This window comes from Salvia hispanica, chromosome 3 (assembly GCF_023119035.1).
Source record: "Salvia hispanica cultivar TCC Black 2014 chromosome 3, UniMelb_Shisp_WGS_1.0, whole genome shotgun sequence".
Lineage (NCBI taxonomy): Eukaryota > Viridiplantae > Streptophyta > Magnoliopsida > Lamiales > Lamiaceae > Salvia > Salvia hispanica.
Window position 1 is genome coordinate 39,779,778 of NC_062967.1, and position 23,983 is coordinate 39,803,760.

Here is a 23,983-nt window from a genome sequence, read left to right on the forward strand (position 1 = left end):
TTTCATAGAAGATATTGGTTGCATCGCTACAAAATTTCTCAATATTTTTAATATCTAAAAAAATTAAAATTCATTTACTGCTACCTCTGTCCCTGAAAATTTGATACATATTACCATTTCGGCCCGTCCCTGAAAATTTGATACACTTCACTTTTACCATTTTTGGTAGTGGACCCCATATTCTACTAACTCATTCCTACTCACATTTTATTATAAAACTAATACTTTAAAAGTAGACCCACATCCCACCAACTTTTTCAACTCACTTTCCATTACATTTCTTAAAATCCGTGTCGGGTTAAAGTGTAGCAAATTTTGGGGGACGGAGGTAGTAATATTTAAGGGAGTGTTGCGCCGCCTCAATTTTTACAGGCGAAGAATTGCAGGAACCACATCGATATCAATGCTCTTGCTAAATGGAAATCACAGCAGCCAGAGCCCCATCACTCCTCCACATGAATATCCAATTCAAAAATCTCAACAATTTCAATGCCAACCCTAAAACCCAAATCCAGTTGCCCCTTCACAGACCTAAATACAAACTACCCTTAAAACCCGTAAGAATCAAGCCGAACCAGAAGCCCGTCACCACCACCTCCGACATTTTGCGATTGATGGACGCCCTTAAATTGCCTATACCAATAGATATTTACACTTCACTCATCAAAGAATGTACAGAATCTGGTGACCCTTTCAAAGCTATCCAATTGCACGAGCATATTAGAACGAGTGGGATTCATCCGAGCTTACCTGTGATTAACAGGATTCTATTGATGTATGTGTCTAGTGGCTGTTTGGAGCATGCACGCAAGGTGTTCGATGAAATGACTGTGCGGGACTTCAACTCTTGGGCCATTCTGATTGCTGGTTGTGTTCAGAATGGAGAGTTTAACGAAGCCAATGAATTGTTCGTTAAAATGCTGAGCGATAAAGAATTGGAGGACGCGGGTGCTGATCAGATGGGATTTTCGGTTCCGGGAATTCTCATGTGTGTGCTTAGAGCTTGTGTGTGCACCGTTGACTTTGAACTCGGGAGGCAAGTTCATGGTTGGTTGTGGAAAGTGGGGTTTTCGAAGAACGATGCTTTGAGCAGTTTCTTGATTAGCTTCTACGGGAAGCTGAAGCATTATGAGGGTGCTGAGAGAGTTTTCCAGCAAGTTGAGTGTCGGGATACAGCTGTGTGGACGTCTAGGATAGTGAATTGCTGCAACGACCACAACTTTGTGGGCGTAGCTAATGTGTTTAAGGAGATGGGAGAGGAGGGAGTAAAGAAGAACGAGTACACATTCTCGATTGTTCTCAAGGCTTGCAGGAGGATCGGTGCTATTAGGTACGGTCGACAAGTCCACGCGAATGCAATGAAACTGGGACTAGATTCCGACAGCTTTGTGCAGTGTGCACTGGTGGATTTGTATGGAAAATGCGGTGCACTGAGCGATGCAACAAGGGCGTTCGAGTTTGGTCGTATTAAGAGGAATAGCGCATGTTACAATGCAATGTTGGCGAACTATATGCAGCATGGCCTCTGTGTCAAGGCGGTTAGAACTCTCTACGAAATGAGGACTGCCGGCTACAAACCTCGGAAAGCAATGGTCGATCGAGTGGAGTTAGCTTGTGGGAGAGAGACTGTGTATCGGATGAATAAACAGAGCATTGAACTTGACCAAAGTCATCTTTGACAGCCACTTCGATGGTGGATTTCTAAGGCAGGGGTGTTGAATGAATATTTTGTAAAAAATGGTTGCTTTATTATTACATATGTCATGTTCATTTTGGCTTGTGAACCTGCATTAAAAGTGTGGTGTATAGAGTGAATACAAGGTGAATGAGTGAATTCTTGAGTTGCTCTGTTTTCTTGTAGTATATATTTTGAAGCTCAACTTTTCATATAGTTTTACTACTACTACTACTACCATAAATACCAATATAATCTTGATCCTTAATAACTATCCAAATATTATATTTTTTGAAGAGGAATAACTTTTCAAAATCTCTAAAAAATTAATGATACCAATTTAATAAGTACAATAACTCAAAATATCTATAAATTAATAAAATATTCGTTACACTTTAAAAGCAAATTTACTTACCTTAACTACAAATGCAATTAGTTTTTTATCTGCAATATTTATCTGCAATATCAAATTTATCAACAATATCAAATTAGACTTGAAGTGCATGTAAAAATAATTAATCTATTGCAGGATTAAATATAATCATAGTACTAGGTATATTTATTGGCTAGCTATATATATTCCCATGCATAACGCCATGACGCTATTACATATTTGATAATTAAATGCAAATCATCTATTTATAAGTAATTAAAGAGTGAACCTCAAAAATGATCTCTGGACTATGGGTTTATCTCGCCTATAGTTCCTGGACTTTAAAAATATCATCAGTAGTCCCTGGATTAAGGGTTTATCTCGAAATTGGTCCCTTTGGCTTTTTTAGTACGAAAATACCCTTTTGGGGGGTTTTGGGCAATTTGATCTTTTTACACTTTAATATTTTAAATATGATATTATTTTAGTTATGTACTAAATCTGATATATTTCAAAATTATCATTCTTCTTCCCGTTTGGCATCCTTCACTTTGTTTCTTTATTTCAATATTAGATTTAATTTTACAAAATTTTAAATTTCAATTTTTAAATATCAATAAATTTTTTTAATTATAAAAATTACTCCCTCCGTCCACGAAAATTCGTCCCTGTTTGACCGGGCACGGGTTTTAAGAAATGTAATGGAAAGTGAGTTGAAAAGGTTAGTGGATTGTGGGTGCTACTTTTAAAGTATTAGTTTTATAATAAAATGCTTTGTCAAATGAGTTATTGAAACCCTAGAAAATTCTCCCTTCTTAAAGTCCCATTGGTCGTGACCTCCCGCATTTATTAACCCTAGAAAGGGCGGTCGTGACAGAGGGAGTATTAAATAACAAAAATTAATAGTCATAATCAATATTTGATAGTGTATAATATTTAGTTAATAAGGTATGACAACGCCTTAGTTTTAATCAATATTTAATACTCCCTCCGTCCGGCATTAGGAGTCCCGGTTGACCAATTTCATTCGTCCGGCATTAGGAGTCCCGGTTAGACATTTTCATAAAAAATGAAATAAAAATATTATAAAATAAAACACTAAAAAGCACAAGTAAACACACATCCAAAGAATAAAGCAAATAATAATGCAAATGGGTCTCACATTCCATTATCACACACTCCAATTATTACACACTCAAACATTTCTTAAAATCCGCACCCAACTCAACCGGGACCTCTAATGCCAGACGGAGGGAGTAGCTTTAATCATAAATAGATCATATAACACGATTTATTTTGAAATAAATATGCATCTAATGTAAGACTGATATAATTTTCGTTTATTAATTTGAAAACAATAAAATTTACTAGAAAATTTCAACAAAAATACTCATATATAAAATTTTTAGTAGGATCAAATTTTTAGTCAACTTCATAATATTCAATCACAAGCAATTATAACAACCGAACGAAGGCTAAATAGAATAACTCTTATTTTTCCATCATGATTAATATTATTTTTCTGTATTAATAACAAAAATTAATAGTTTTAATCAATATTTATAATGTCCATGAATTAATAGTTTTAATTCAAAAAAATTATTGATATTTAAAAATTGAAATTTAAAATTTAATTGTATAAAATTAAATATAATATTGAAATAAAAAAAAACAAAGTGAAGAATGACAAAATGGAAGAAGAATGATAATTTTTAAATAATATCAAATTTAGTACATAACTGAAATAATATCAGATTTAAAATGTTAAAAGTGTAAAAAGACCAAATTGCTCAAACTCCCCCCCTCAAAAGGGCATTTTCCTACCAAAAAAAGCCAAAAGGACCAATTTTGAGATAAATCCTTAGTCCAGGGACTACTGACGATATTTTTAAAGTCCAGGGACTATAAGCAAGATCAATCCATAGTCCAGGGACCATTTTTGAATTTCATTCGAAATTGAAATATTTCAATACGAGAACAGTATGTGAATATTTTTTCAGCGGATCACGTTCTTACATATCTAAAGTTTAAATGTGATATCTCTTAGTAGGCCTATAAAATAACTCGACAATCCACACATTAATCTTGGAAAAAGAAAATGAAAAACACCATGATACAAACCCTCTTTCTCTCCCTCTTACTCATTGCTCTCATTCCTCAACAAGTTTTGAGTGCATGTGAAGTCTCACAACGACAAAGAACTTTTATCCAAGACACACTTCCTATCAATGCCAAAGCACTAGAAGTGCATTGTAAATTTGGTGATGAAAATCTTAATAGTCGTACCCTTTACCAATTCGATGAATTTGTGTATGAGATTTGCAAAGGCTCAGTGGAGAAGAAATTAAGTTGCATTTTGCAATGGGGAAATAAGAAAAAAGAGTTTGATGCATTTGTAGATTTACCAAATGAGAGCCCCATTTTGGAAACAAAGTGGTCAGCAAGAGTTAATGGCATCCATTTAGAGAACTCGTCTGGTAAAGAGGATTTTCTTCTTTGGAATTAGATTGATCAATGTATAAAAATTTTTCAAATATTTGAATAATAATCTTGTGAGTTACTTGTGTTATTTCATATCGTTATCGTATCGAAAGTTTCGATATATCGAAATTTCGATATATCGAAATTTCGATATGGATAATATTCATATCGTTATCGTATCGATATTTCAATATATCGTACCGAAATTCGATATATCGTTCTATATCGAATTTCGGTACGATATATCAAAATATCGTATCGTATCGTATCGAAAACCTGTATATAAAAAAAATGATTTCAAAACTGAAAAATGACACAAAATTAATAAAACTTCAACACAATAAAATAAATAGTGTTCTTATGTCCATAATCAAAATACAACACTATCATTCCAAAAAAAAAACTAGTAGTTGTCTTGATCTTGATTCTTGAACACCGAACCCTTCATCTTGTCGAAATCATCTAGAAATATTAACCTACATAATCCAAGATCAAGAGAGATGAGAGATTAGAATTGAACAATAAAATGGGCATATACAATTAGATATACAACACAAAGAAGTGGTCATTTAATTGACAAATTACAAACACAAATAAGAGAATAGCACTGACTATATATTGCTTGAAGTGTTACATAATAATTTTGTCATGGATAACTTAGTCACTTAGACTAATGACTCAATGTTAGCAGACAGTTTAATGCAGTGAGCTTCATATCAATTTTATCAAATAAATTAATGATTTAAACTATCTGCTTTAGCAAAATGAGAGCTCTGCAAACACAAGCTAAAATCAAAGTCTAGAACAATAGACCAATCGGCCAATCCTGCCATATCTTCTCATGTAGTACCACTTATGAACTCAATCACAATTTATAAATCAAAGTCTATAATAATAGACCAATCCAGTCATTTCAACTCATATAATTTACTTATGAACTCAATCTCAATTAAGAAGCCTAATGGCTACCACATATCAGATAGCAACCAAATTTAAGACTAATACCTCATCATTTGGTGGATCAACTAGTAGAAGATACATTTAGAGAACCATCTCGAGTCTCTTGAGTAATGGTTGAGTGACTTGAGCCTAAAAAAAACATAAAATGGAATTAATAATATATGACAAATGAATGAGTTTTAATATCTTATGCAGGGACCATCAAATGCAAGTGGGGATTTGTCTGTATCTGCATCTGGAGAAGGTAATCATCCTTCAAAAAATTTCCATAGAACCTGAACAACACCAAGAAACATACATACTTATAATTTGATTGTTGCTTTAGAACAGACAACAGTTGATTATTGCTCCTTAATATTCACACATATTAAAGACATATTGAGAATGATTGGATTTGGAGTATACTGAATACTTTTCGTTTATGATGCTGATGCATTCATATTTAATCACTACTTAATTAAATCCATTGCAAATAAATAGCATACCACATTTGTACAACAACTTGGCTTCAAATAAAAAGTGACCAACTTAATTTGGTAAGATAATTAAAGAATGGAATCATCTTGGAAGTTTATAAACCATGAAATTGCTTATATAGAACATAAATTAAAATACTCACTTAATTAATTTGAGTCTACTGAAGCTGAAGGGTTGTAGAATATAGGAGCTGCAAGCCTGCAGCCGCTCGCCGGAGATAAGAGATGCGGTGGGGAGCGTGAGAGAAGCTGGAGGACGTCGCCGGAGATGGACCGTGGAGGCGTGGACGATGAATTGTGAGAGAATCGTATTCGTGAGAGTGAGATTGAGATTTGAGAGATAGACGGCGTGAGCGTGAGGTGAGCGATAGGGTTCCAAATCCTAGGGATTTAGGGTTTCATGTATATATTTTATAAATATATTAATTAATTAAATGGATTTATATATATTTATAATTTTAAATTTTAATATGTATTGAATTTCAATATGTTTCGATATATACGATATATATCGTATATTCGATATAAAACGATATTTCGAAAATATCGATATATATCGTATATTCGATATAAAACGATATATCGCGATATAAGAAAATTCATATCGTTATCGTATCGAAAACTTACGATTACGATATATCGAAAATTCGATAATTTTTCGATAATTTTTAATACGATATGAGCGATATATCATTTTTTCGATATTTTTCCCCAGCCCTAGTTATTTTTGAAAAGATCCAAGTTTTTCTTTAGAATGCTTATTTCATACTAGTAGTATTAAATTATTTACAAGTTATATTATACTATAGCATATGACTATATGTCATGATTTTAGGACATAATGTATATATTTGTTGTAAAAGAGTTTAATAAGTAATTTAGTTTTAATCCGTCTCCAATTAAGAATCATATTTTGTCATTTCTGCTCGTCCCATATTAAGAGTCCTATTTTATTTTTACCGTTAATAGTAAATAGGTTTCACATTGTACCAATTTATTACATTCACATTTTATTATAAAACTAATATATATAAGTAGAACTTATATTCCACTAACTTGTTCATCCAGCTTTTCTTTAATAGTATAAGTTATAAATAAAATAATGTGTTTTTTAAATATTCCAGTTTGAAAAATTCATTATACTTTCTAGGCACGGACTAATAAAGAAATAGTTCATACTTTTTTTAAGAACGAACAAAATAATAACAAGCTAGTGGTGTGGAAAGTTTCTGTATATTAAGGCAAGTAGAACTGTAATATTGGCAGATTTATGGGATTACTCTCTCTGTCCTCCATTAATTGACACAAATTTCCTTGTCCGTTTGTCCCGAATTAATTGAAACTATTAGGAGTAAGTATGAATACTCCCAAAAAAGTTAGGCACATGTCACGTAACACGCAATTATATTCCGTACAAGCTTTAGGTACTCCCAAAAAAGTTAGGCACATGTCACGTAACTCGCAATCATATTCCGTACAAGCCATAGGTGGTCCCAAAAAAGTTAGGCACATGTCAGTAACACGCAATCATATTATGTACAAATATGTGGTAGTCAATCAACCTGTCACGAGTGTGATACATTAATAACAAAACACAAGTTTCGTAATCAACCTTAATTTAGATGGATTTTAGTAATTATGTAGGTGCAGGTAGTACTGTTTTGCTCTTAATGTTTTTAATACTTTGAGAAAACACTATACTTTGTTGTTTGAAGACTAAGAAAAGTGAGTTAAAAAGGTTGGTGGGATGTGAGTCCTATTTTTAAAGTATTAGTTTTATAATAAAATGTGAGTAGGAATGAGTTAGTGGAATATGTGGTCCACTACCAAAAATGGTAAAAGTGAAATGTGTCAAATTATATGGGACGACCCAAAATGGAATACTGAGTCAAATTATATGGGACGGAGGGAGTATATCAATTCTCTTTTTAAAAGATCCAGTTGGGTTGTAAGTGAAGAAGTTGGGAGTACGTAATAAATAAGCAAATGTTTAACTCTAATTAGTTGGATATCTTTAAATTCAAAATAGATAAATGTTTCCTTTAACAAGTTTGGACACATAGAGTCTTATTATATAAAATAAATTATTGAAGTAAACCCTCACATTTTGAGGAGGTCACTTTGCTTCACGAAGATAGAATGGAAGCCTTGAGGCACTCTACGGGGCAGCTTAACAGCAGTTTCAAGCGTGGGTGATTTAGCATCCATCACCACAAAATGCGACTCTTCCGTATTCTCATTGTTCACGTAGGCCACCAAGAATCCATCATCCTCCTCCTCCGCGCCCTCCCTCGCCACGAAAGCTGGCTCGCTTCCGTAGCACCCCGGCCCGTACATGCGGCTCGCCACCGTACAATCCTCCGAGTCCGATAACGACAGATCTAGCTTCACCAAACCTACCATTTTTGGCATGCTTTCAAGCACCGCCGCATAAACATACCTGCATTATATAGGTCAATAAAATCTCATTAGTTCATTTTAGTCACTCAATTTAAATCATTAGAATGATGGTACGTTACATGTTAGGGTTGCTTACATGCCTACACCATCACAAAGTGGGATGAAATCCTGATTTTGTCCCAAATTTTTAAAAATCAGAATTTCAAATCACTTAATTTAAAATATTCTCAGTTTTTCCATTTGACCAAATTTGTTTTATTTTATATTTTAATATTTTACTACTCCCTCCGTCCCATAAAATAGACCCTTTAGGATTGACATAGGTTTTATTATATAGTTGATAAAGTAAAAGAGAAGGAGAAAAAGTAGTTGAAATTGTGTAGTGAATGGTGAGACCCATAAATGATAAAGTAAACGAGAAAGAGAAAATGATTGTCATAAATGGATATGAACTATTTCTATGGGACATACGTAAAAGGAAATATGGCATTTCTATGGGAATGGGACGGAGGGAGTAGTTTTTAGGCACAAAACGACATCGCTTAATCGTCCATATCGTTACATTAATATACATTTATGTCACTATTCACTGATATACCAAAATTTTACATATATCCATCAATTTGCCATCCCATAAGGTTAACATGAGACTGTTGAGAAATTTTAGAACATTATGTTTTGTCATTCAAACTTTAGTCACATTTCATGATTTTATAGGAAATAATCTTAGTAAGAGCATCCCCAAGGGGAGAAGGTATATAGAAAAGGTATATCGTCCATATATCTCCTGAAAAAGTGAAATATACCCTTACAAAAAGAAACATACTTCAAAGGAAAAGGGTATATAGAAAGGTAAATGATTTTTTAAACATAAAATATTAGTACAAAATGCATTAATGATACCTTCTCAAATACCTTCTCCCTTGGAGAAAGGGTTTTTTATGAAAAGAATGCAAATATGGTAGTTATAATGGAGAGGTAAAGATATCTCTTCAAAATGGAAAAATATATAATATCTTTTCAAATACCTCTCCCTTTGGAGAATGATTTTTCATAAAAAAAAAATAAATATAGATAGTTATATTGGTTTACCTCTCCATTCACCTCTCCTCTTGGATAACACAAAATTGTTGAAGTGTTCTTAATAGAAAATCAGGTGCATCTAAAATAAAAACTGACTACAAATAAATACATATTAATTTTAGTGGATAACAAAATGAAAAAAACAAGACTATTTTTGGTGACTGAAGTAGCAGTACTTGGAAAGAACAAACCTATTCTTCTTCCCGGAATATCGAGCATTAATGGCGCCAAAGTCGAGATTCCTTCTAGAAACACGATATCTGCCGATGATCTTCTTCTCCAATTGATCCGATCCAAATCACTTAAAGCGCGATCAACGCACAACACATTCGACGCCACCACCACTATTTTATCGCCTCCGTCTTCCTCCCACGCGTTCACCGTGTGCACGATGTTCAATCCCGGCGTCTCCATCCAATACATCTCCTTCTCATCCACCGCGTACCGCGGAATCACCCCCAGCCTCGGCGTTTTCCCCAAATCCGCCCCCATCACCGCTTTCCCGATCAAAATCCGCAGAGGATCGATCACCATCTGCGGATCTGGAAACACCGCGAAGCTTTTCGTCATTGCGAAATCGTGGACTAATGAAGCAGCACTCATGGAGAAAATTTCGACGTCGGATTGTTTAATTCCGGCGGAATCGAACCGGAAAAATGTGAGGAAGGGAGGGGTTACGAAGTAGCGGAATGCGAAGGTCTCGCCGGTGTCTGGATCGGTTTTCGGATGCGCGGTCATGGTGAGAAACCGCTCTCCGTTGACTCCGCCTCCGAATTGGCGGCGGCCGACGGTTTCGATGTCGCCGGCCGGCGTGATTCGGATTTCGTAGGGGAGATCGGTTTCGGCTAGGGCGAGGAGGCGTCCGGCGACGAGAGCGACGCTGGTGTTGGCGGTGCCGATGCCGTCTGCGAACGGATTGAATTGGAACGACATAAATCTGGCGGCCGTGAGCAGCATTGAAGGTCTGAGATTGCTGATGAAGAAGGCGACGGCGTTGGGGAGGACGGGGTAGCCGAGGCCTCGCTCGGTTTCGAATTTGAAGGTTTTGACGAAGCGGCTGCAGAAGGTGGCGGAGATTTTGAGGGAGTGGAGCATTCCGTCGCCGTCGGTGTAGTAGTAGGGCGGGAGAGGGGGGAACTGAGGGTTGAGGCCGTTTTGGATGTAGGCGCCGTCAAGACAGGGCGGGAGGGGGCCGATTTGGACCAGTGGCGGATCCAGGCCTCGGAAACGGAGGGGGCGGTATTTAATATTTTTAATATTAATAAATATAATATTAAAATATTAAAAAATAAAAATTATATTATTATATTAATATTTAATTATCACTAGCTTCTTTAATAAAATATAAACATGCATTAGCTTGCAAATATACACTTATTATTCATCTAAAAACATAAAAATATTGAAATATTATATACATTCAAAATCAATATAAATATTATATATAAAAGTTATATAAGTGAAGTAATAAATATAAAGGTTTCACGCACATTTAAATGTTTATTTTGTTACATAGAGAATAAGATGCAAATTGGATTACAAATTATAAGAATTTTAGGACAAATATAACATTAACAAAAGTATTAAAAAGATTTTAACTAAAAAATAAATATAACAAAATAATAAGGAGTATATGCAAATTAGTAAATTTTTTGATTTCATAGAGTATTTAAAATTTTTAATTTGATAATAAGAAGCATTATTAATTGATAAAATGAAAGAATAAGGAATGGAAAAAATATGGGTATTTAATATTTTTAATATTAATAAATATAATATTAAAATATTAAAAAATAAAAATTATATTATTACATTAATATTTAAATATCACTAGCTTCTTTAATAAAATATAAACATGCATTAGCTTGCAAATATACACTTATTATTCATCTAAAAACATAAAAATATTGAAATATTATATACATTCAAAATCAATATAAATATTATATATAAAAGTTATATAAGTGAAGTAATAAATATAAAGGTTTCACGTACATTTAAATGTTTATTTTGTTACATAGAGAATAAGATGCAAATTGGATTACAAATTATAAGAATTTTAGGACAAATATAACATTAACAAAAGTATTAAAAAGATTTTAACTAAAAAATAAATATAACAAAATAATAAGGAGTATATGCAAATTAGTAAATTTTTTGATTTCATAGAGTATTTAAAATTTTTAATTTGATAATAAGAAGCATTATTAATTGATAAAATGAAAGAATAAGGAATGGAAAAAATATGTTGTTGTTGGTTGAACTCTTGACCTCTAGGTGAAAAACCTAATAACTAAACCATTGGACTACTACAATTTTTTAGGACTTCTATTGAAAATAAAAGTATATTTCTACACTCCACGGAGGGGGCGGATATGCTATTTTCGGCTCGATTCAAGGGAAAATATAGGCTCTCCGAACGGCCGTTTTGGATGTAGGCGCCGTCAAGACAGGGCGGGAGGGGGCCGATTTGGACGTCGCAGGAGAATTTGCCGGAGAGGATGTGGTTTGGGTCGAGGTGGGGAGGGAGATTGTTGGTAATGGTGGGGAAGGTGGATATGAGATTATGCAGTGGCTTGAAGATTTTTTCGTGGAGAGATGGGTTTTGCCTTTGGGTTGAGGATGTCGTGGTTCGTCTTGGCGTTGGCTTCCCACGGCGGCGATGCTTTGCTTTGCCGACGAATGAAGCGTCGGAAAATGGAAGAGAATTTGGAAGGGTAGAGGAAAGTAGGGTTTCCATCGTCGAGTGCTTCAATTTGAATGTGATTATGTGAGTACTTGGTTTTTTCGTGTGCATCATTTATAACCCTCTGGCCAAGGAAAATAGGACACTTTGTGAATGACACTGAGTTTTAATATATAATTAATAAAATAAAAGAGAATGAAAAAAAGTAAGAGATAAATAGTGTTAGTGGAAATATGCCTTATTTTTCGTGGATGAATGAAGTATGATTTTTGATAGAGCTTTTTAGAAAATAGTTCATATCTATTTATGGTAACCTTTTTTCTCTTCCTATTTTACTTTATCATTTATAGGTCGCACTATCTACCACACAATTTCAACTATTTTTTCTCTTGCTCTCTTACTTTACCAATTACACATTAATTCCGTGCCAAATCCAAATAGCTTATTTCTGTGGGACGGATGGAGTATTTTATTAACGGAGTTAGTGTTAATTAAATATTATAGTACTACTATTATTATTTTCTTTGTTATTAAAACTTATACTATTAAATTATATTAGTAATAATTAAAATTTTAAATTTTGCCCCTCGGTTACCGAAATCTGAATCTGCCACTTTATACAGATTTAATTTATTTTGATATAGTAAGATACTATTCACTTGATATGAAGTTTTAAATTACAGTAATGCTCCGTATTTATTTATTTATTTTTGAATGCATATTCTTTTATTTTATTTTATTGAATTGGAATAGATATTTTATTTTAGTTCATAAATATAATGGCATGCGTAGATGTTTACGGTTTACCTGCAACGGAGAGTAATCAATTGCTAACTAATTAGCAATCTCAAACTAAAACTAAATCTTAGTCATTAAATTAGAAGATCTAGTGGTTGAAATAATGCCACATGGTTTATATTTTTAATTAAAAAAGTTAATAAATAAAATTAGAAGGTATTAATGTCAATTCCCTTTCATTAAAATCATCTTAAAATTTTTAATTTACGTAACTCTCTTAATTTAAATTATTTTTTTGCAAAAAATATATCAAATTAAAGATAATTTTATAAGGATTCCAACGAGATCTCAATTGCATATGTTCCGACGACGTTCGAATGATGAAATTTGATATTTTTTATTTTAGTTTTCGTAAATGTTGATAACCAGATTTTTATCAACAAATACATAAAAAAATCTCAATAAAACCATGTAAAAATCTCAATAAATATGTGTTATATTTTCTTGTACTAGTGTAGATATTCTTATGTCATATTGTTGATATTTGTAATACACTATGTTGATATAAAAAAACATTCACGCAAATTATCATATGATAACATAATGACGATATTACCCTTTTCTTGATATTTTGTCTACTATTTATTGAGATTCATAAGATTTAATCTTATTCACTCATTTTAAAATTTAAGAGTTGAAATTTAATTTTGATTTTGCATTAAAATGCTATAAGCATTAGAATATGACCCTATCTGATTATCCAGCTTCATTAAGTTTGCGGTAGCCTAGCTATGCAATATTATATAGTTATCCAGCTTCATTAAGTTTGCTGTAGCCTAGCTAAGCATAATCTAGTAGTATCTTCATCACAAAAACACGTGCACCATTTTCAGCCTTTCTATTTTTCATAGTTTCTACGTGCTACAATAATATACTTATTAAATTCTTTAGCCCATTAACTAGACAACACAAATTAATTAAATTCAATACATTATTAATTAGACGTTTACTTAGCAAATTATTGCTACAAATTAATTAAACAAACAACGTTTACTTAGCAATTCAATACATTATTAAATTCATTAGCCCATTAATTAGACGAGACATTAATTACGCACAACAAAAACATTATTTGATATTCGGTAAAATGGGATATATTGAGCACTTTTGATGCTTGGCATTTGCTTCGTCGCAATAAGTCTGAGCATCTTTCGAGCACCTATTATATTCCAAACATAGTAAGACATGTTATTTTTGCGAGCACACTGTTACTTGCAATTCTAGGAATTTTTTTAAATTTATAATTTCTACGTTCTTTAAAATATTACTCTCTCCCTTATACAAGAATATAGACTTTAGGTTGAGTACGAGTTTTAATGCACATTCGAGAAAAGTAACAGATGTAGAAAAAATAAATAAATAGAGTATTATTAGTGGAGAATGAGTCACACCTCATTAGTAAGAAAAATGTTTCTAAAATGGAAAATTACATATTCTTATGAGATAGACTAAAAAGAAAAGAGTGCATATACTTGTGGGACAGATGTGAAGGAACGGGCAGCGGAAGCGCTCACAGAAATCAATTACATAATAATTCTGATCTATTTAGCAGATTATTTAGACAAATTCTATTCGCGTAATTATCACATGTATCATGCTCATAACTCAAATAAAACATGTTTTAAATTAATTGAAACCTAAAACATGCTTTTCTACGGTTTAGCCATTATACCTTGATGATTCTCCAAAGAATCGAAGATAGCTAGCGCCTCTCCACGTGAAGATCTTTAGTACAAAATCACCTTTCTTCTGTCTGGTTCCCGGACTGTAAACTGATATCAGGGTGGGCTCAGGGTGGGCTGATCTCACCAGTATACTAGGACTTAAATAAAGAAGACGGAAATCATTTCCCACGTAGGAGAGAAAATCGTCCCTCTTCTAAGTAGAGAGGGGGACGAAAATTTTTGATTAAAACAAGTGTATTTTCTGTCTCCTTTATTCTCCTATTTACAATAAGTCACATATTGGGCCCAGACAGGGATCTATGGAAGGCTTTGGATATGGGCTCCTCCAATTAGCTTTTTTCTAATTAAATTAAACCCAATTTAATATAAGTTTATAATTGGAATATTACGAGCAGCCACTACAGAAGTAATATTGCACTCCCCATCCAAATCCGAAATTATAAGTACTCCGGGTTTCCATTGCTTGATATTAATTTCTCGCGCTTAAGATAGAAACATCCATTAATCAATTATTGTCTGCTATGGACTTAATTAATTAATATCTTATTTATTCCAAGAGAGGACTCAACAAGAAAATCTTATTTATTATTCATAGAGTAATTAAACTCCAACTAGCTAGGTTCCGAATAATAAAACCTTATTTCAAGCTTCTCTTGAGGATGTTATCAAACGAGACTCACCTCGCGCACGATTCAACATAATAGCAATCCTAGCACCGCTAGATATTAATCACCACTACCCAATATACCAGGCTTATTGGGTTGCGAAAAACCCGCACCATTTGGTAAGTCAAAGTAGTGCATAATCAATACCGTATGCTCAATGCTAACGTACATTGATTAAGAAATGATAATTTACAAGACCTCGTCTTTCGGTAGATAGCATAAAGACTGTCTCGCTGTTAGATCCATTCAGTGCTATACCACACCAACGTCATCTTATTTCAAGTAAGGCTTAGAAATAATCGGACTGACATTGCAACCTTTCACGATAGGTAGTCTAAGCCTATCTAGGTTGTGAAATTCTTCTTTTTCTTTGTTTAGAACTGACCGTGTTACCTTAAAGTGAACGACGCCCACAACCGGTCTACTAAAACAAAGACTTAGACGTTGTTAAGTTACTTATACATTTAAACATGTACTCCCTCCGTCCCGCTTAAGATGACACGTTTTCCTTTTTAGTTTGTCCCAACTAAGATGACACATTTCCTTTTTTGGTAACTTTCTCTCTCCAATTCATACACTCAACCACTTTTTCTCACTCCTATTAACATATACATCTTTCTTTATCTCTCTACTTTAATACTTACACACACATTCTCTCTCCAATTAAACACTTTAACTAATAACTCCTAAAACCCCGTGCCGGCTAAGCAATGTGTCATCTTAGCCGGGACGGAGGGAGTAATAAACATCCATTAAATGTAAAACATAACAACATTATGACAAAAATAATCTGTTTATTCATTTGGAAAATAAAATAAGAGTTTTAACAGTATTCAATCACTCGAAAGGTGATTTCTAGTATACAAACTCTAACAAGATGAAGTATAAAATGAATAAATAAAGTAAATAGAATTAAATAAGATTAAATTAAAATAAAACAGTTTTATAGTAATTTATTTATTTTAATGAAACTAAATTATTATGCATATTTTATTTGTTGGAAATTTTCACTAAGTAGACAATTAATCTACTCTTCCATCTGTTGTATCAACACCATTGCAATTGGATCAATCTTGGCAGTATTGGTGATGGTTCAACTTGAACCCACAAATGCCAACGAGGAAGTTGTATGGGAAGTACTATATATATGTCTGTTGTCTGTCCACCACCCAAAATATGTTTACTCTTCTTCAACTTCCTATAAGCAGCATGAAGATATGATCATAATCCGGGTTTTCTATTCGTTGAGCTTGTAGCTAGTGTGATAATTAACTGAATCTAATTAATTAATTCAATTATTTTAATTAATTTAGTGACCAAACCCCTCTCAAATGGATAAAACATATTACAATAATATTAAATTCTTTAGCACATTAATTGGACGAGACAAATTAATTAAGATCATTAAACCTAGGGGTGACGAAATGGGTTACCCGCTGGTACCCGCACCCGACAAGTCGGGTACCCGTATCCGACTTCAGCCGAATTCTTTGTCCCAATACCCACCCCGCAACATATCGGGATTATCCGGTATCCGCGTCGGGTATTCCGTACCCAACATTGCGAGTACCCGTACCCGACCCGAAAACAAATTTATAAGAGAATAAATTTATGGAACATTAAATATTTGTTACTAATTAAGTAAAATAGAAAATTTGAAAACCCTTATAGCCGACAATGTTTCCTAATTAATTTACTGTATTAATTTTGATAATAAGCTTTGAATAGATTAGGAATAAGCGAGGGGAAACTCTATAGCTAGTTCCAGTGAGTTTTCAACTGAATATTCATTGGAATATAAAAATGTTTTCAAAAGATCTCTTAGAACACTTAGATTCTATAAAGTATTAAAAGATTATATATAGCTAATACTAATAATATCGGGTATTTTCGGGACTAACGGGTATACCCGCGCGGGTAACGGAATACCAGCTACCCGCAAAACTCTAAAACATACTACCCGCTCCCGCCCTGTTTCCCGTTATCATCTAATAGTGGGTACCCAATATCCGACAGGTATCGAGTCGAAATGGAAACTACCCATTACTTGCTACCCATTTTGCCCCCCCTAATTAAACCCTAAAATTGGTACTCAGAAAATGTCATTTGTATCTTCTGAGTACCCTAATCACATTTTGAGTCCAAAATGGAAAATTTGTGGTACCAATTTTGTACCCCTAGTTCACTCTATAATATACTCCTCCTGTCTAAAAAATTGTTTAATGTTTCTATTTCAGCTCGTCTATCAAAATTAGTCTCATGCCAAAAATGGAATTTTTCTCCCAATTTATTATACCATACTTTACCCACTTTTTATTTTTTTAATTTTGCGTTAAAACATATGATGTTCGGAATAAGACTATTTTTAGTAGACAAAAGGATTATTTAATTTATTTTACTGATTTTGCATTAAAACATGTGTAGTCCACGATAAGACTATTTTTAGTAGATAAACGGATTATTTTATTTTCGTTTCATAAAATTGTTAGATAATGAGAATATTGCCGAGGCACAAAAAAATTGAGAAAACAATGTATAGTGAAGTTTCAGACAGAGAGTTAAAAGTTTAGGAAAAATGGAAGAAGATATTTAATGTTCTTGCCCTTATATGCAAATTACGCAGCAATATAATTATATTATTCTTCAGATACAATTAGGAACCTACAATTAATCTTATCCTAAATTTCAGTTACAATTAGGAACCTATAATTAATTTTATCCTAAATTTGTACATATTCCGTCTGTAAATTCAATCTTTTCCTAAATGATCATATAGGGATAAATATGTAATACTCCTTCAGTCTAATAAAAATAAAGAGACGTTCATTTCTCATTCGTCCCATGAAAATATCTCATTTTCATTTATAAAAAGTTCTCCCATACTCATTATCATATAATACATCTATTTATTTACAACCTGTACCACTAGAATCCATCATTAAACAATTATACTTATATGGGTTCAACTATCTACTAACCCTATTTTAACTACCATTTACCTTATCTGTTTTACTTTATCAATTATACATTAATTCTCGTGTCGTCCCAAACTCATAAATCATTAAAAAATTATTTAAATGTAAAATATCTAAAATATCAATGATGTATACAATTGAAGTAACTTTATCACTATGAAAATATAAAATTTATTAGTCCCTTGATGAGACAAATTAATTAAGACCAGTAATTAATTCAATATAATTAATTAATCCAATAGTTTAATTAATTTAGTGACCAAGCCCACTCTCAAATTAAACATACCACAATAATATAAATTCAAAAGCCCATTAATTAGATGAGACAACTTAGTTAAGTAAGACCATTAATTAATTAATTTAGTGACCAACCCAATTTAAGTTGATTTATTATAATAACGATGTGTGAAAGATTGATTTATAGTAGTACTATGATTACGTGAATTAGTATTAAATTCATTAAGCAGCCCAATTAATTAATTTAGCAGCCCAATTAGGCCCATTAATAAAGTTCATGGGCTATTTACTAAACCCAAGCCTAAATGAGGCCGAACCCACACAAATTAAATAAAGAGTGTAAATAGCCCTCATTCTTCTTCATTCTTTGTCATTCTGATTATATAGGTAAGTTTCTCCACCTATTCTCTCTCCTTACTCATTTTCAAAATATTATGTATTTTAATAATTTTTATGTAAATAAGATGATATAGTGAAAATGAAATACTATAAGCAGTTAATGATGACCAGTTTCCAAAAGTAATTTCACGTTTTTAAGGATTATTAAAATGACAAAATGAGGACAAAAATACTATATGATCCTAAAAGTATTTGATATAATTAACATTTCCAGTACATTATTATCTTATTGAAAGATTATTTTTAATATGTACTTATTCGACAATAAGAAAACAGACTCAATAAAGCTCAATCAAACAATTTTTTTTCTAAGTTTGCCCGTGCAATCAATGTAGGGCATTAGATTTAGAAGAATTAAACGGATCATAGAGTGTGTGACATTAACCTCGGTGTCCATTTTAGTTAATGAGTCACCCATTTTGCCATTCCACCTCCAATAGGGACTCAGACAAGGTGACGACTCAATTTCACCTTTTTTTCCTTATTGATCACTAAAACATTGGTGTGAAGATGGAGAGGTTAAAGCTATTGAGGAAGTCAATACAGGAGCGAGGTAGATCTCGATCACGCATCTCCGGTTTGTGGGCGACGCTATAATCTTCTTACCAGCTGATAGTAGAATCCCCGATAATTACAAGAAACTCCTACGATGTTTTGCCTTGTTGTTAGGACTAAAGTTAACTATCGGAAATTTGCCCTCATTATGTGTTCTAAGAAGCAAGAAGATCGCACGATGCGGAGTTTCAGAGCTGCTTATTTGTTATCTTGGTATCCCTCTATGTGCCAATCCATGGAAGATTTAAAATTTGGAAGTCGGCTGTTGAGAAAGTGGAGAGGATCGAGAGTGTCACTTTAGGAGGAATCTGTCGAGGTAGACTAATGCTCATTAAAGTTGTCTTTTAACATTCTTTCGATGTACTATCTTAGCCTGTTTCAAATCCCAAAGAGAATATGGTGGGTCGCATCATTCAGTTACAGAGGCGCTTTTGGGGGATCATGTGAAAAAGTGAAAAAAAAGATTATATGGTAGTCTTGAAAATTATGTAAAAGAATGTTTCGTATATTATGGTGGAGTATAGTGATTCAGCTTGCATACAGTATAATGCTGCTAGCTTTTAAATTACTAGCAATTGTAAATTGCATTGCAAGATTGCATCCTTCTCTGTTCTCATGCATGTTTCTCGTGTAATTTTGACGTGGACGCAAGGTTGCAAAGAAAGAAGTTAAATAATTATATTACTTTTCAAGCAATAATGCATATATATAATTCCTCTAAGTAAGCCTTTTAGTATGTATTAATATCGTCGTTTTTGGTTCCTAGAAATCTGCTTAGCTTGTTATACAAATCTCTTTAAATTCATACATTGCTTTTGATTCTTCTCTTTTTAATTAAATAAGATCACCCAACAATTGCGTATTTTTTTAACTGCTGTGGATCCTAAATGCTGAAAATTAAATCGTATACTCAATAATAAAAGACATCTTGGTCAACATATTCACATATATTATAAACGTACTTACATAACACAAAAGGCCTAATATAACATTATTTGCACGATGTTATAATAGAGTTTTGCTAAGGCATATTGACGCTGATAAAGTAATATTGAATGTAACTACATCAAGCGCAGCCTTTTTTTATTTTGAGCTGTCAAAACCATAATTTATCTACGTACCTAACTACCCTATATAGTTAATTACTTCTTTTATTGAGTGAAGAAATCATATTGAAAACTAAGTAATCCCTTCCTAGTGTTGCATATATATATACTTGCATTCCCTTGAATGAACACTAATTTGCAAATTGCAACTTCACATAATTTAAAAACAAAACAAAAAAAAGATGTTACAAAGATCCGTTTTATTTCCTCCAAATTTTCCCAAACCACCATCTCTAAGAAAAGAGAATAATAATTTGGTAGCAAAACTCATAAGCAATGCCTCTCATCCTTCATCAATTTCTATTGATCAAAACCCTAAGCATATAAACCCTAAACAATCCCCACTTACCAAAATCTTTAACTCATTAGATGATATGATTTCCAACTTCTTGGAGTTACCTCTCACACCATCAAATGACCCCAACCACCTCCTCTCCGGTAACTTCGCGCCGGTCAACGAGCTTCCGCCCACCGCGTGTGAGGTGGTGGAGGGCTCCATCCCGGCCTCCCTCCACGGCGGGGCCTACATCCGCAACGGCCCTAATCCCCACTTCATCCCGCGCGGCCCCTACCACCCCTTCGACGGCGACGGGATGCTCCACTCCGTCAGAATCTCCGGCGCCAGCGAAGCCATTTTCTGCAGCCGTTATGTAAAAACTTACAAGTTCATAACGGAGGCAGAAAACGGCTCCGCCTTCTTCCCCAGCCCCTTCTCGTGGTTCAACGGGAGATTAGCCTCCGCGGCGCATTTCTTCCTAACCGTAGCGCGTGTGGTCTCCGGCTCATTCGATCCCTCAGCTAACGGATTCGGAACGGCCAACACGAGTTTGACATATTTCAACAGAGAGCTTTACGCACTCTGCGAATCGGACCTTCCCTACCAAATCCATCTCGCTGAGGATGGCGACATCCTCACATTAGGCCGCCGCGAATTCGGGGGCGGGGGCGACATGACGCAGAGAATGACTGCACACCCGCACACCGATTCCGGCGGCCAAGTCTTCGCCTTCAAATGCAACATGTTTCCTCCATTTCTGACGTTTTTCAGAATCGATTCGGAAGGGAGAAAAGGGGCGGAATTAGCAATCAAAGCGATCAAAAGGATGCCGATCGTTCATGATTTCGGCCTCACGGAGCAGTTCATCGTGTTTCAGGATTTGCAGATTGAGATGGACCCCACGGAGATGTTGTGGGGGCGGACGCCGATGGTCTTCAACCGCGAAAAAGTGCCGCGGATCGGCGTGCTGCGGCGCGACGCGGCGGACGACGGCGGATTGGCGTGGATCGAGACGCCGGGGTTGAACTTTCTGCACGTGATCAATGCTTGGGAGGGAGATCGCGGCGGAAGGGTTGTGATCGTGGCGCCGAATTTCTTGTCGTTGGACCGCGGATTCCTCAACGTGAGTTTGATATATTCGGAGATTGAAATGATCGAATTGGATGTCAATGAAAAGAAGGTGGTTTCGAGACATGTATTGAGCGGGAGGAACATGGAATTTGGAGTTGTTAATCAAGCCTATGCTGGAAAACAGACCAAGTATGTAGCTTCTCATATTTTAGATTACACTTGAGTAGTCCCGTTTGTATATATATATATTTTTTTTTCTCGTCTACAAAAATTAGTCTCTTTTCAAGTTTTTGGTAAGTTTTTCTTTATAATGAAGTGTGTCTCATTTTGCATTAACAATAGTCTAAATAGTCGATTGTTTTTGGTAAGTTTTTCTTTATAATGTGTGTCTCATTTTGCATTAACAATAGTCTAAATAGTCGATTTTGTCTCATCATTATCGAGTTTTTCCAAAAATGTCTTACCATTTACTCCCTCCGTTCACCATTAAATGTCTCATTTTTCCTTTTTCGTTCGTCCGTCAATAAATGTCTCATTTCACCTGTACCAATATTTGTTGGTGAAACCTACATTCTACTAACTCATTCCACTCACATTTTATTATAAAAACAATATATAAAAGTAGGTCTCACATTCGACTAGCTTTTCTAGCCAATTTACTACATAAAGTCATACAATTTCTTAAAACTCGTGCCGGTCAAATATGAGACATTTTAATCACAAACAGAGGAGAGTACTAGTAACCATCGTTTCGTTTTTATGAATAAAATGTCCTGCAAAAAAATTCTAGCTATCAGAATATCGACGTGGCAGCCGAAATTGCATGACGATTGAGTAATCGATGTGTAATTTTGAGTGTATTAATCAACTTGTAATTTGGGAAATCGATGTGTAATTTCGACTGTCATTAATATTCTGATCGCCAAACTATTTTGATATCTTATATTTTTGGTTTGAAGATATATGTATGCAGCAGTTATAGGAGAGTCGATTAAGGCGGCAGGGGTGGTGAAGCTAGACTTGTCAAAAGCTGGGGCGGAAGGCGGCGATTGCATGGTGGCGAGCCGGGAATATGGGCTGGGATGTTACGGCGGGGAGCTGTGTTTCGTGGCGGGGGAGGGGGCAGAGGAGGATGATGGATATTTAGTGACATATGTTCACGATGAAATTAGAAAGGAGTCGTGGTTTTGGGTTATGAAAGCCAAATCCCCAACTCTTGAGGTTGTTGCTAGGGTTAAGTTGCCTGGTAGGGTGCCCTATGGCTTCCATGGACTATTTGTACCTGAAAAAGATCTGTTAACAGTATTGTAATACCTATTAGTACAACCTATTCTCCACATTAATAAATAATAACACATGAGGTGTTCTACTGTTCTACAAAGATATGTAACAGTAATACTCACCCCATTGTAAGTAAATATTTTCAACTTTAATAATAAATGAGGTCTTATATTAAATGTACTTCTTCACTCCTATTAGAAATTCCTCTCTCTGTCCCAGATAATTCGACCCATTATTCCATTTCGAGCCGTCCCACCGTCCCGGCTAAGATGACACATTGCTTAGCCGGCACAGGATTTTAGGAGTTATTGGTTAAAGTGTTTAATTGGAGAGAGAGAATATGGGTGTAAGTATTAGAGAAGAGAGATAAAGAAAGATGGATATTTTAATAGGAGTGAGAAAAAGTGGTTGAGTGTATTAATTGGAGAGAAAATTACCAAATAAGGAAATGTGTCATCTTAGTTGGGACAAACTAAAAAGGAAAACGTGTCATCTTAAGCGGGACGGAAGGAGTACCATTTTTGGTAGTGGACCCCATATTCCACTAACTCATTCCTACTCACATTTTATTATAAAACTAATACTTTAAAAGTAGGACCCGCATCCCACCAACTTTTTCAACTCACTTTCCATTAGATTTCTTAAAACTCGTGTCGAGTCAAAGTGCCCCAAATTATCTGGGACGGGGGGAGTAAATGTTTTCCTTTTATTTTTGTTCTATTAAAAATGAAACGTTTTCTAAAATGAAAAGAATACTATTTCTACTTTTTCGTACCTCCGTCTCCCAAACATTGTCCCAC

At 34.3% G+C, this 23,983-nt stretch overlaps 2 protein-coding genes and 1 pseudogene across 2 annotated transcripts; 2 read left to right on the plus strand and 1 right to left on the minus strand.

The window, feature by feature from the left end:
- The first annotated feature begins 384 nt into the window (after positions 1 to 384).
- LOC125212777 (pentatricopeptide repeat-containing protein At1g31790) lies at positions 385 to 1,844 on the plus strand. The gene has a single exon (XM_048113034.1). The coding sequence runs from the start codon at positions 417 to 419 to the stop codon at positions 1,677 to 1,679; it is 1,263 nt and encodes a 420-aa protein (XP_047968991.1). The 5' UTR covers positions 385 to 416; the 3' UTR covers positions 1,680 to 1,844.
- Positions 1,845 to 8,010: 6,166 nt separating this feature from the next.
- On the minus strand, positions 8,011 to 12,188 carry LOC125210147 (annotated as a pseudogene).
- An 8,521-nt stretch (positions 12,189 to 20,709) lies between these two features.
- On the plus strand, positions 20,710 to 23,340 carry LOC125216655 (probable carotenoid cleavage dioxygenase 4, chloroplastic). The gene is made up of 2 exons (XM_048118408.1): positions 20,710 to 22,091; positions 22,862 to 23,340. The coding sequence occupies exons 1-2, from the start codon at positions 20,737 to 20,739 to the stop codon at positions 23,211 to 23,213; spliced, it is 1,707 nt and encodes a 568-aa protein (XP_047974365.1). The 5' UTR covers positions 20,710 to 20,736; the 3' UTR covers positions 23,214 to 23,340.
- Positions 23,341 to 23,983: the final 643 nt, after the last annotated feature.

What these genes read in the sequence shown, in the direction of transcription:
- LOC125212777 (XM_048113034.1), top strand. Translation starts at nt 417, where the DNA reads ATGGAAATCACAGCAGCCAGAGCCCCATCACTCCTCCACATGAATATC.
- LOC125216655 (XM_048118408.1), top strand. Translation starts at nt 20,737, where the DNA reads ATGTTACAAAGATCCGTTTTATTTCCTCCAAATTTTCCCAAACCACCA. An exon ending in TATGCTGGAAAACAGACCAA is followed by an intron (nt 22,092 to 22,861) that starts GTATGTAGCTTC and finishes TTTGGTTTGAAG; the next exon opens with ATATATGTATGCAGCAGTTA.